This window comes from Protopterus annectens, chromosome 11.part0 (genome assembly GCF_019279795.1).
Source record: "Protopterus annectens isolate FY-2018-M chromosome 11.part0, PAN1.0, whole genome shotgun sequence".
In the NCBI taxonomy this organism is placed as follows: Eukaryota; Metazoa; Chordata; order Ceratodontiformes; family Protopteridae; genus Protopterus; species Protopterus annectens.
Genome location: NC_056745.1, coordinates 321,489,649 through 321,502,455, shown reverse-complemented (window position 1 = coordinate 321,502,455; position 12,807 = coordinate 321,489,649). Strand labels below are relative to the sequence as shown.

General features: G+C 40.9%; 1 protein-coding gene across 3 annotated transcripts in view; it reads right to left on the bottom strand.

Moving 5' to 3' along the window:
* The window catches only part of SLC25A3 (solute carrier family 25 member 3), a 77,107-nt gene extending 73,345 nt beyond the window's left edge, over positions 1-3,762 (bottom strand). For all 3 annotated transcript variants that reach the window (XM_044087823.1, XM_044087822.1, XM_044087824.1), the window contains exons 1-2: positions 3,617-3,762; positions 3,104-3,276 (exon numbers count right to left, since the gene is read on the bottom strand). In XM_044087823.1, the coding sequence (XP_043943758.1) occupies positions 3,104-3,260 (157 nt within the window). In that variant the 5' untranslated portion in view covers positions 3,261-3,276; positions 3,617-3,762. The remainder of the gene's footprint in view (positions 1-3,103; positions 3,277-3,616) is intronic.
* Positions 3,763-12,807: the final 9,045 nt, after the last annotated feature.

Genomic DNA, 12,807 nt, shown 5'->3' with positions numbered 1-12,807 from the left:
ATTCACACATGTCTCCATGCAGAAGACACTCTAGCTGAGAATCGAACCGGAAAGCGGCTGTGAGGGGACACAGCTACCGCAGCAGGTGTCCTGACACCTGGAGAAAAGTCTATATGGCTATAACTTGGATGGGTGTCTTGCCAACTGTCAGTTGCACCTGCAGTAATTTCAGTGTGTCATGCTGGTAACCAGTCTGGAGGTCTGCCTGCCTTTAATGAAGACAGACTACCACCCTTAATCTTTCCAACCTCATTTTGGGTTGGAAAGTGTGGAATGAGGTATAGCCTGGTAAGGCAAGGGTGCTCTCCACAGCCCTGAACCAAATTTCCGTGACTGCACAGACACTGGCATCTTCCAGTGTGAGGAGAAACTCCAGTGAGTGCATTTTCAGATTAAGACTCCTAGCATTGAGCAGCATGACCTTCAATTTGCTTTTTGACAGATCTTTCATATTGGAAGACTTGTCTTTGGGACATGGCCAAGATCTGGAACCCCAAGGGTGACAGGTGGAGGGCATCTCTGGTAAAGCACCGGGAATAGTCAACCAGGCAGACTAGATGCTAGACACCCTTGGAAAGGGGCAAGAAACTAAGCCAATTGAAGTCAGTAATTTTTTGTTGGTATTGTGGCATCATCTTAGGCAGGATGCTACTCGGGGCCAGGGTCACACCAGCCTGGAGCACATTTGAGCTCAATCACATCTCTCTTCATATAGTCCAGGGAGGCAAGACTCAAGTCACTCACACCAACATGGACAATGACAGTCATACTTGTACATGCTGTGGAGAGACTTAAGTGCGTGTGTGATGTGGCGGATTCTAGCACCTGACAAACAGCTGACCATGACCTTTTTGCTGATACACTGATGTCTCACTATTGAGCCGACATTGACTAGTATGCTTGGTTTATAGTTATGCCTTATGGGCAGTGTTTGTGACACAGTGGTGTGTTGACTACTGTATGTGGGGTGATTGGCATTGTGTGGAATGTCCAAGGTTGTTTTGGGGGGGGGGGTCTCTGTTTGGGTAAGTTTTTGTCGAGGACTCCTGCATAGGTGGGTGTGTGACTGATGTGGGTGGCAAGGTGTTTGTGCCAGCAATCTCCTCTTTGTCAGGAGTACTGAATGTGGCGCGAGAGCATAAATTCCAACTTATTGATGTAGACGCATCTCTTGCAAGTAGAACCATGTGCTAGGAGAAGGGGACTGTCTGTGAACATGAGGCAGTCGCTACACTGTCACAGTATGCCCACCTTGTCCAGACTGGCAGGGGAAACTGATGGGAATTGTCCAGACATATAGTGCTCTGAATACTTGGGTGGACTTTGGGAGAGAGTAGGGTTCCTCCACAAAAGCCCTAAATGTAAAATAACTAACCTGAAGCACAAGTGCAAAAACCAAAACTATGATGCTTAGAATAGTATGTAAATTAATCAAGCTACTAACAAGCAGTAAAAGCACTTGTGCACTTAAGAGCACACAGCTAACTAAGGTAAAGAAGTTAGAAAACAGTTACAGCAGGAGCAGCTAAATAAAGCATCATTTTTGTTCTTGTTTGTGGAGAGGGGATGGACTAGATCAAGAGGCTACAGGACTGTCCTTCCCAAATGCTCTATACACAGTGGATACACCTGAAGAGATGGGACTGGCAGAATGTCTGAAATCAAAATATGATCTCACTGTACACAGTTGAGTGAGCAAAATGAGATATCCCAGGAGGAATCTCCAAATACAGGAGGGGCGAGCAAATTGAAAGCCAAGATTAATACCACAATAAGAACGGGGGGGGGGATAACTGCAGACACACGCACAGATCCCAATGAAACAAACACAATTTTACTGATATACTTTGTTCTGCACTTATGCCATACTACTTAACTCAGCTTGTACATCAGTTGATTGCAGGTAGATAGCAGCCACCCAAGTAGCTTGAAAAATTAGCAGAAATACATAGAGCAGATACACAGATGTGTGTCCAACACTTATGAGGCAAGCAGAAACCCTCCGGGCTACCAGTTAGACACTGAACAAAGAAGTGACAACTACCCCAATGAAGCCAGGTGGCTAAACTTCTAGCAAGCTAACTGCAGAGGGACAGATAGACCACAATATTCAATACCCAATTAAATAAATCAATACAATGCCATACTATCAGTAAAACAGCGTTAAGTGCAGAACAAAGTATACTTAACTCAGATTGTACTTCAGCTGATTGCAGGTAGGCAGCAGCCAGCCAAACAGCTCCACTATTGAGCAGAAATAATTACAGCACAAAATACTTGTATAACAACTAATTTAAGAACAGGAATAGTGCTGGATCCCTCAAGATCAATATTCTTTAAGCGAAGTTACAGGGACGTATATGCCTTGAACAGCCTCAGTGCATCTGCTTAAATACGAGTTTCTTTTAATCATCTTACTACTATGGAAGGACAGCATATCCATGGAGCTGAACTTCTCTCTCTACTTTGCATACCTGTCACTCGCTGATTGTCAGTCATGGCAAGTCACATCCATCTATGCGCGAACGTGGGGAGAGCTGTTACGTCATGAAAAAACTGCATTACAGTGGCAAAGGAACAGAAAACGCAACTTGGGGCTGGGGGAACTAGCTGCAACGGTTAAGGATAGCATACTAACACAAACATATCTGTAACCAAAATGTGGTATCACAAACAGGAAATACAAACAGTAGTGATAAAGCAGTGATCAGCAGGACTATCCCTCCCCCAAACACAGTCTTATACATTTGTAGCTAGAGGGTCAAACAGGATACAGAAATAAAGTGAGAGTGTATCTGGACTGGCCTTGCACAAAATAGTCCTGCGGAAGATCAAAAACACTTGATCCTACACATAGGAACCACTACAAACAGATGAAACCATGAATGCCCTTCTACGTCCTATACAGGGGAGGTCTCCGATTAGAAGGAAGTTGCAACCAAAGACTGCTCCGCCGTGCATCTATACCCAAAGACCCCCATCTCAGCGAAATGAATGGTATACAAAAGCACCACAAGCTTCCTCCAATTTAATCGACAATAAACAATAGACACTGCAACTAAATACACGAAGAGAACATAGCCAAAACAGAACTTTTGTTTACCTTCCACAGCTGCAGCAGCAAAACGCCGGTTCAGAGGGGTGGTGATTGCATGGACTGGTCCGATTTCCTTCTTCACTGTTACCCCATCATGCACGAGCTGGAAATGAGGCGCGCTGAATGGATTAGACCGCGCCACTTGGGCTACGGAGGAGTACATCTTGGACTAATGAAGGCTAAAGACAAAAAGCCAAACAATTACTCACACCATAATAAACGAGATTTAATACAAGAAGCTGAGCAAAAGAATCATCCAATCTGGTAATCACGTGTCCTCTGAGCATAAATCCTTCTAACAAAAGCACATTTAAAAGCATCGACCACATTCGACCCTTTCTGCCCTTCAAACAGCTCTGCGCGGCAGGTTCTAGTATATTTTTCTGTATGATCTATCTATAGCCATATAATTAGCTGAATAACACATTTGGACTTCAAGCTATTAATTTCCTAACGGAAAATTATTCATGGGTACTTTTCTTCCACCACAACACAAACTATATTTTAGTACAAACTCACTCCCTAAGATGGCAGGCTCTCCTCTACGAATACCGGCCGATAGAGACCAGACCAACAAATCCACAAAGTAATGAATTTCTGCTTATGTGACGTTAAAACTGACGAAGATACACGTGCATATTCCTCACACTCCCATTTGTCAAATGCTTATAATGCCTGATCCAGCATCAAGCTTGGTTGTATAGCTAGAGGTCAGAGCTCCTAACTTAACAATGTGTGGTGATTGGTGTTTCAACTATGTTATAAGTTTTATGGAGAACAAAGTACAAGTTAAGGTCAAATTATGTTTTCATTGCTACCGATACTTCCTTAAACCAGATAGAAGGCACTTGAAGTGTCACGTAACTCAAGGTTATCCAAAACGAAAACAAGTGAGGTTTAACTAGTACGTAAAACGCCGTACTTCAAATACTATAGGTAAAATACACTTTCGTGTTAATAGTGGAATGTATAAACATAAGTATAACTGTGTGTACTGCAGGCACATACTTTTCATTTAGCCATTAGTTTCAGGGAAGTCCCTGCTCTGTCCCCCTTAATCCTTCCTAAAACTGGTGTCTTTTGGTGGAAAAGTGGCGAATTACGCTTAAATATAATGGCAGTAATTAGAGTTATAGACTTCTTTTGCTTAAGAAAATAGATTTCAATTCGCATTCTCTTATTCTATCAAGATGTCTAGTTAACAGTACTAGTATTTTACAAGCGTCCACGATTATCTCTGATCCTGTTGAGATTTGTATCTGATTTGTTGAGAGCTATGTGGTGGCATACTACTCAATTATTCAGAAATTCGCAGAATGTCATTTTATAGGTTCATAGGTAGGTACTAGGCTAGCGGCCTTAGGGCCTATACAAGCCCAGCCAAAAAAGTACCCTGGCTTTTGCCACTCAAGAAAATTATTTTCCTGTGCCACTGTCAAGCAGAGCCACAAAAGTTATCCCCAGGGTTGTTGTTGTTGTGTCTTTCGGCTTATCCCGGTTAGGGGTCGCCACAGCGGAACTCCGGTCCGCTAATGTTTGGTAGTGGATTTTTACGTGCCGAGTTACCAGCAATGACGCACAACCTTCAACGAAGGCACGCTCATTCACGCATGTCTCCACACAGAAGACGCTCTAGCTGAGAATCGAACGGGACAACGTCTTGCTGTGAGGCGACAACGCTACCGCAGCACCACTACCGCGGAGCAGTGATCCCCAGGGTGAATTTCCTATTTCCCATCCAATCATCAAGATTTTTCTTGAAGGGTGCTAATGAGGAGCTTTGTTTGATATAGATTGGTGGTTTATTCCAGAGTATGGGAAGTCTCTGGGACAGGAATTTATCTGTTCTGTTTATTGTGGTGACAAGGTTTAGGTCCCTAGAGTGTGTAGCTCGGAGGGATTGGGGTTTCTTTAAGCGGAGCATATCCAACAGCTCTGGGTTTGACATAGCTTTGTATGTTAGGCAGAGATCACCTCTGAGTAGGTGATATGCGACGGAGTAAAGCTGGAGTTTTTTTGAGGCGGTCTGCGTAAGGCATCTGTTTGAGGCTGGTAATCCTCTTTGTGAGGTATTTCTGCTGCCTTTCCAGTTGTTGTAGATGTCTTGTGAGGTACATACCAAAAGAGGCATTGTACTCTATAATGGGTCTAATGAGTGATGAGTAGAGGGGAACAATGACCTCTTTTTTTCTGGATGAGAAACCTTTTGTGATGAGGTGTGCCACGTAGAAGGATTTCCTGACTACTATGGCAATGTGATTATCAAAGGAGAGACTACTGTCCACCTGTGTCCCAAGGTCTCATCACATTTTCTGTGTTAAGTATACTACCACCTATGTTGTAGTTCATGGGTACAGAGTTTTTACCAAAGGGGATGACAATGCACTTTTTGGCATTGAGCTTGAGGCCATGGCTTTGACACCAGGCATCTGTGTCAGTGAGGCCCTTTTGTAGGATGTCCACATCGTTAGGAGTTTCGATTATAGCTCCTAGTTTGCAGTCATCTGCGAACTTCGTTAGCCAAAGACCTTCTGTGTTAGCCTGTACTTCAGAGAAGTAGATACCAAACAGGAGAGGACCCAGGACTGAACCCTGTGATACTCCACTTGTCACTGGTCTGAAGTCGGATTTGGAATCTGCTGCTTTCACATTGTGGGTTCTGTCATTGAGCCAGTTGGCAACCCATCTTGTGACATAGGGATTTATACCTAGTTTAGTGAGTTTATCTATAATTCCAGAGTGGGGGGTGGTGTTGAAAGCCTTGGCAAGATCTAGATAGGCTGTGTGAACCACCTTTCCCTCGTCTACGGCTTTGGTGACTGCTTCAAAGAAGTCTTTCAGGTTTAGGAGACATTATCTGCCTTTTACAAACACGAACTGGGTGGGGTCCAGAGTTTGGAGATTACCAATGTCTTTGTTTATAAGTTCCATGATACGTTCCATGGCCTTGCAGACCAGGCTCGTCAGGCTAACGGGGCAGTAGTTCCCGGGGTCTGTGGTGGCTCCCCCCTTGTGGAGTGGGATAACCGTCGCTGTGCACCATTCAGCTGGCACAAAGCCTGAGGTGAGGTTATGATTGAACATGGTACTTAGGTGGGATGTCAGTTCATTCTGTAGTTTGTGTAGAACGCAGCCTGGGATGTTGTCTGGTCCCATGGATGCTGTGTTCTTGGCTTTGGAGAGTGTGGTTTTTACCTGTGCAGCCGTGATTACAGGAACTTTGCATTCTTCCGGTATAGAGATGGGCCCTTTAGGGGGTGAGAGGGAGGTAAAGTTAGCACTAAACCTATCTGCCAGGATGTTGGCAATATCAGTTGGGTCTGTATATTTAGTGCCATAGTGCTGTATCTCAGAGCAGATCTGAGTGTTGCCTTTGAGATTCTTAACATAGCTATAGAATGCTTTGTGGTTATTTTTAGAACCAGTGGCGATTTTGTTTTTGTAACTAGCTTTGGAGGATTTTATCAGGGATCACAGCTTCTTACTGAGGCTGACCAAGGAGCTCCTCCACTCATGGGATTTTACTCTCTTTTGCAACAGTTTCTTTCTTCTGTTCTACAGTTTGTTTATGGCAGGGGACCACCAGATTGGCTTCCTTTTTTGAAGGATAGCGTCTTGGTTATGTTTGGGATAGCACGATCCATGCACTTGTGTAAGTGCTTATAAATTAAAAATAATGCGAGCGAGCTTCAGGAACACACAAACACTTTATTAAAGTAAGCGCTTTCGTTGAAGAAAATACTCCCAACTTCAGACTAAAAGTATATAAGATACTGCATCATGCTTAAATACAAAAAAAAAACATTCCAAGCAACCAGTACTGAACCTTAATTGATTGTGATGTCACAAATTGTATCAAATTATAAAGAATGAAAATGTTAAGGTAAATCGTGAACTTCTATAAAACCAAGTGAACTTATTTAAACAAGACCTCACTGCTAAAATTTGGATTCTTAAAAACACACAACTACACATGCTTGCATATTGGTAATGTAAATAAGATAAAAATTACACGTTGCTTAAACTACTCAGTGACATCAAATTAAATATTAAATTAAAATATGAAATAAGTCAAAGACAAATTAAACCTTAAAAAGGGGCAATGTTATTATATCTAGATACACCAAAAACTTGTTTTATGATTAAAATATTTAAATATTTAGAATTCATTAAAATCATATAAACAGCTACCTAGCAAGGGCTTTTATTCTCAACAAGCATTTAATTGATAAAGCCTCATTCAACCCTGGCAGTATGTGGGCTGATGTACGAATTTTCCACTCCAGTTCTGACTCTTCCAGTCTAAGCTCCCAAGGGCCTCCTCTTATGTTATGATCTACTTGCTGTAAAACCACAAATGAAAACCTATGACTAGGATATTCCAAAATGTATTTTGCCAAGGCTTTAGTAATTAAATTTTGTGAATGCCATATTGGTGTTCGTAAATTCTTTGTTTGATATTCCTCTCAGTTTTACCAATATAGTACGCCTCACAATTGTCACATACAGCCCCATAGACTACTTCCTGGGAATCACAATTAAACTTGCCGTCAATGTAGTAAACTCTATCCCTAATTTTTATTTTGTTAGTTGTTTTAATATATTTACATTGGGGACATCTACCACACTTGAACATACCCAGACAGCCTTTAACTGCTTTTTTGGTCCTCTCAACAAGGCATTTCAAATTGGAACCTCTTCTAAAGGTAATCTGGGGGGCCTGTCCTAAAGTTTTCCTAAGGCAACTATCCCCTGAGATAAAGGCCCAATTCTTAACGATAATATCTCTAATGAGCTGTGAATCCAAGAAAAAAGTTGTCAGAAATCTAATAAAATGATTAGAACTCTGATCCCTTGTTAGATTAGAAGGTGAATCTTCTTGTGGTGATGCAAAAACTGTATTATAACCTTTATGTACCAAGGGGTGGAAATGGCCCACTAATCTTTTATTGATAACCTCTTCAAAAATATGTTCCACAAATGCCGAAGGGTAGCCTCTCTTTAAAAACATGGATTTAAGTAGGTCACATTCAACCAGAAAATCTTCATAATCAGACACCATTCTGGCTGCCCTAACTGCTTGCCCTTTAACTACCGCTTTTTTTGGTATTGTGGGTGACAACTTGTAAAATGTAAAAAAGTGTTAGAATAAGTTGGCTTTCGAAAGATAGTTGTTCTAAATCTACGGTTAAGGCTGTCTTTGCTTAAATGGATGTCGAGAAAATTAATGTCCTCGCATCCTACTTGAAATGTAAAATCCAAAAAAAATTAGTTAGAGCTGTAATTTCGGCTATAATGGGCGGATCAAGCCAACATTGCTTTTCGATAAAAATAACATGTCATCCTGGTACCTAGTGTACCAGGCTACATGTTCCTTAAACTTCAGATTATTAAACAGCAATGTCCTTTCCCAATAGGCCATAACACTATTTGCAAAACTACTGCCACACGAAGCACCCATAGCTATACCACTTTTCTGTAAAAAACAGTTGATTATTAAAACAAAGGAAATTGTTAGCCAGGACAATCTCCAAGTGAGTTTTGATAATGTAAATGTCTGCCTTTTAAATGAAGAAATTCTCTAACCCATCCTACACCCAATTGGTGGGGAATAATGGTGTACAGATCCTTAATATCTACTGTGAGAAACACCAAATCTTCATTATAATCTATATTGTTAATATTATCAAGAAAGTGCCAGGAATCATGGCATATCTGAGGTTCAGATTTAACAATTGGTTTGAGTTTAGAATCTACATACTTGGCACTTGTGTATGTGATAGACCCCCTACAATCCACAATAGGTCTGAATGGTGAATTTCTCAAATCTTTGTGGATTTTTGGGGCCCCAAATAAGGTTGGAATCATAGGTGCAGGCATAGTTAAATACTGCAAAGTATCCATGTCAATACTCCCTTCTAAAAACAAGTCACTTAAAGTATTGTTAATCTTTCTATAGGCACCATGAATTTCATTGAGACTTACTTGTTCGTACACAGCACTATCTAATAAAACCTGCATCCTACATAAGTAACCATGTTGGTCCATGAAAACAAGACCTCCGCCCTTATCAGGCTTCATAACTCGAACATCACATACATTTAGGAATGAAAGCAAGTTCATCAGCGGAAATGTTCTTCTGTTTGTTCATTTGAAATGTATTCTTGAATTAAGTGTCTCTAAAATCCGTTTCACATACTTTCTCAAAGATAGCCAATGATTCATGTAAAGGAGGGTTAAAAAGGCTAGAGACCCTGAAATTGTCAGTAAGTGTGGAATTAAAACCCATAACGCAAGACAAATTTAGCTTGCGCACAGTTTCAAGTCAACAATGGTCTTGACCAAATTAGCCCTTTTATCAGTCACAAATGTTAAAACTTTGGCAAAAACATTAACCACATCATTATCAACATGGAGAGAACTGAAATTAAATATACGGAACTCTCCTTCAGCACTTACTAAAATGTGGAGAAAGTCCTGACCTATCTTCTCCTCTGGTTCTGGCATCTTCTGTTTTGTCCCTTTCTCCTGTTGTTTCCTTGTTGTTGGGTGCCATTGCTCATCTGAAAATCCTGCTGGTTGTTGGCATTACTGTGGACAATGTTACTCACACCTGCTGCTTGTTCTGGCCGTTGAAAAGCGTTGTTTTGTTGATTATTCCTGATCCGCTCACTACGGCGGGCAGGAGGTGTTTGATTTACATCACTGTTGTTGCCGGGGTTGTTCGAGCTGGTTACGTCACTCGGTGGGCATTGATGAATCGCATTATCACTACTACCATTGGAATTAGGAATAGTAGGATGGGGCTGGGTAAGCAAGCCCCTTAGAGTAATCATTCAAATCTCGAAAAATCTTTTTCTTTTTTATCTCTATATTTTTAGCAAGGCTTGCTTCAGTACTAGAAAAAACGTGAGCATACTCTAATCTATATCTAAAATAGTCATTAGGACTAGTGATAGTTTGTTCTAACAATTCTAGGGGGATTTTTAAAGAAGCAGTTTGAGCTAGGTAATGTTTAATTAAGATGCCAAAAAACTCAAAGCCTTGCTCATCAAAAAGTGCAATAAGCTCCAGATGAAATTGTGATCTGTTGACAAGCCCCACCGGGTAACGCCATTGGCGTAAACCCTTCGGGATTATTTTCTTGGCTATACATTCTTCCAAGTATGAAACTTCCAATTGGAGCTTGCAGCATTTAAACAGTTTTTGATCAAAATTGTTTAGGTGCCAAACAATAGAGGTGGTAGCAGTACTAATTGCAGTAGTTTCTGTCAAGTTGTTGGCATTAGTAAAAAAAGAAACGTCCCTTAAAAACACGTCCATAGTGGGAATATTACCAGCTTTGTTTGTATTGATATTTGGACGTTGGCCCCCAGGGGACAGCCTTGGAAAACCTTCGATGACCATATTAGTTAAATTTTGAGATAAAGTTATTGGAATGTCAGACACATCAGAAAGCATGAAGGGTTGTTCAGTCAACCCCACCAGATTACTATTATGTGTACCTGTAGCTATGGGTGCCAAAGATCTGTTCCTTGCATCCATCTGCTGTGACAAAGAATCCACCTTTTTGAGTAGTTCCTGGACCAGGACAGTGAGGTCACTCTCGACATTCGCCTCCGAAGCTCTTGTCGATATATTAGGTAAAATGCTGTCCTGAGCAAAAAGGAGTTGCGATGGTGTAACTGAGCCACTCGCCATACAGACAACTTCCAAAAACGGCAAAACTAAAGTAAAAATAATGCGAGCGAGCTTCAGGAACACACACTTTATTAAAGTAAGCGCTTTCGTTGGAGAAAATACTCCAACTTCTTCGGACTAAAAGTATATAAGAGACTGCATCATGCTTAAATACAAAAATACCACTCCAAGCAGCCAATATTGAACCTTAATTGATTGTGATGTCACAAATTGTATCAAATAATTAAATAAAGAATGAAAATGTTAAGGTAAATGGTGAACTTCGTACATCAGCCCACATAATGCCAGGGCTGAATGAGGCTTTATCAATTAAATGCTTGTTGAAAATAAAAGCCTTTGCTAGGTAGCTGTTTATATGGTTTTAATGAATTCTAAATATTTAAATATTTTAATCATGAAACAAGTTTTTGCTGTCTCTAGATATAATAACATTACCTCTTTTTAAGGTTTAATTGTCTTTGACTTATTTCATATTTTAATTTAATATTTAATTTGATGTCACTGAGTAGTTTAAGCAATGTGTAATTTTTATCTTATTTACATTACCAATATGCAAGCATGTGTAGTTGTGTGTTTTTAAGAATCTAAATTTTAGCAGTGAGGTCTTGTTTAAATAAGTTCACTTGGTTTTATAGAAGTTCACCATTTACCTTAACATTTTCATTCTTTATAATTTGATACAATTTGTGACATCACAATTAAGTAAAGTTCAGTATTGGTTGCTTGGAGTGTTTTTTTGTATTTAAGCATGATGCAGTCTCTTATATACTTTTAGTCTGAAGAAGTTGGAGTATTTTCTCCAAACAAAGCGCTTACTTTAATAAAGTGTTTGTGTGTTCCTGAAGCTCGCTCGCATTATTTTTACTTTAGTTTTGCCATTTTTGGAAGTTGTCTAAGTGCTTATAATGTGCAGTTGTGTAGGATTCAGTAGTCGTAACTGTATTGTCCATCTGCATGGGTGTCATGAAGTTCACCACTTCTGTCTTAAGAAGCATGAAGTTGGCTTTGGAGAAATTTTTTACCGTGGTTTCCTTAATGGGGGGGGGGGGGCAGGATGTGGATATCTAGGGTAATTAGATTATGGTCGGATCGGACCAATGAGGCATTGACTTCAGGTGTGGAATACAGATCACTCATGTTAGTAATGACTAGATCTAGGATATTGTTGCCCCTGGTGGGGGTATGTATAAGTTGATCCGGGGCATTGGAGTTTATGAATTCCAAAAAGCGTTGAGCGAAGGAGTTGGTACGTGAGTAGTTTTCCCACTTAATGGTGGGGTAGTTGAAATCGCCCATTATTAGGGTGTTTGGTTGAACCCTAATATTTTCCAGTACATCAAGAAAAGAGGAGTGGGAATCCTGGGGCATGGTGGGGGATCTGTAGCAAGATACAATTTGGATTGCAGTTTTGCCCAGAGTTAGTTGCACTTGGATAACCTCGGATGCATTATGCTGAGCAACTAGCCTGGAGGTGTGGATATCCATAATGAATATGGACACACCTCCGCCTTTAGTATTCCGGTCCAGGTTACATGGCCAAAAAGTGTGGTATGAGTTATAGCCTGGTAGTGCAGGGGTGCTCTCTGGAGCCTTGAACCAGGTCTCAGTCACTGCACAAATATCGATGTTCTCCATTTTAAGGAGTGCCTGGAGTGAGTGCATTTTGAGATTTAGACTTCTGGTACTGAGTAGCATCATCCTCAGTTTTTGCTTGCCTGTTCCTGTTATGGAGGTGAATTCATCATTTGAACCTTGCCTAAAAAAGGCACTATAGGGATGGCAAGAACCTTAGCCAGTATCCAGAATTCCAAGGGTGACAGGTGCAGGACATCTCTGGCAAAGCATCGTGGTCTGTCGAACATGTCATCCCAGGCAGACAGATACTGGATCCCTTTAGAATGACACCAGAAACTTAGCCAATTGTTGAAGTCAGTCATTTTGTCCTTGTACTGCAGTATCATTCTGGGTGATGGCAGAATGCTACTCAGGGCTAGGGTCATACCTGCCTG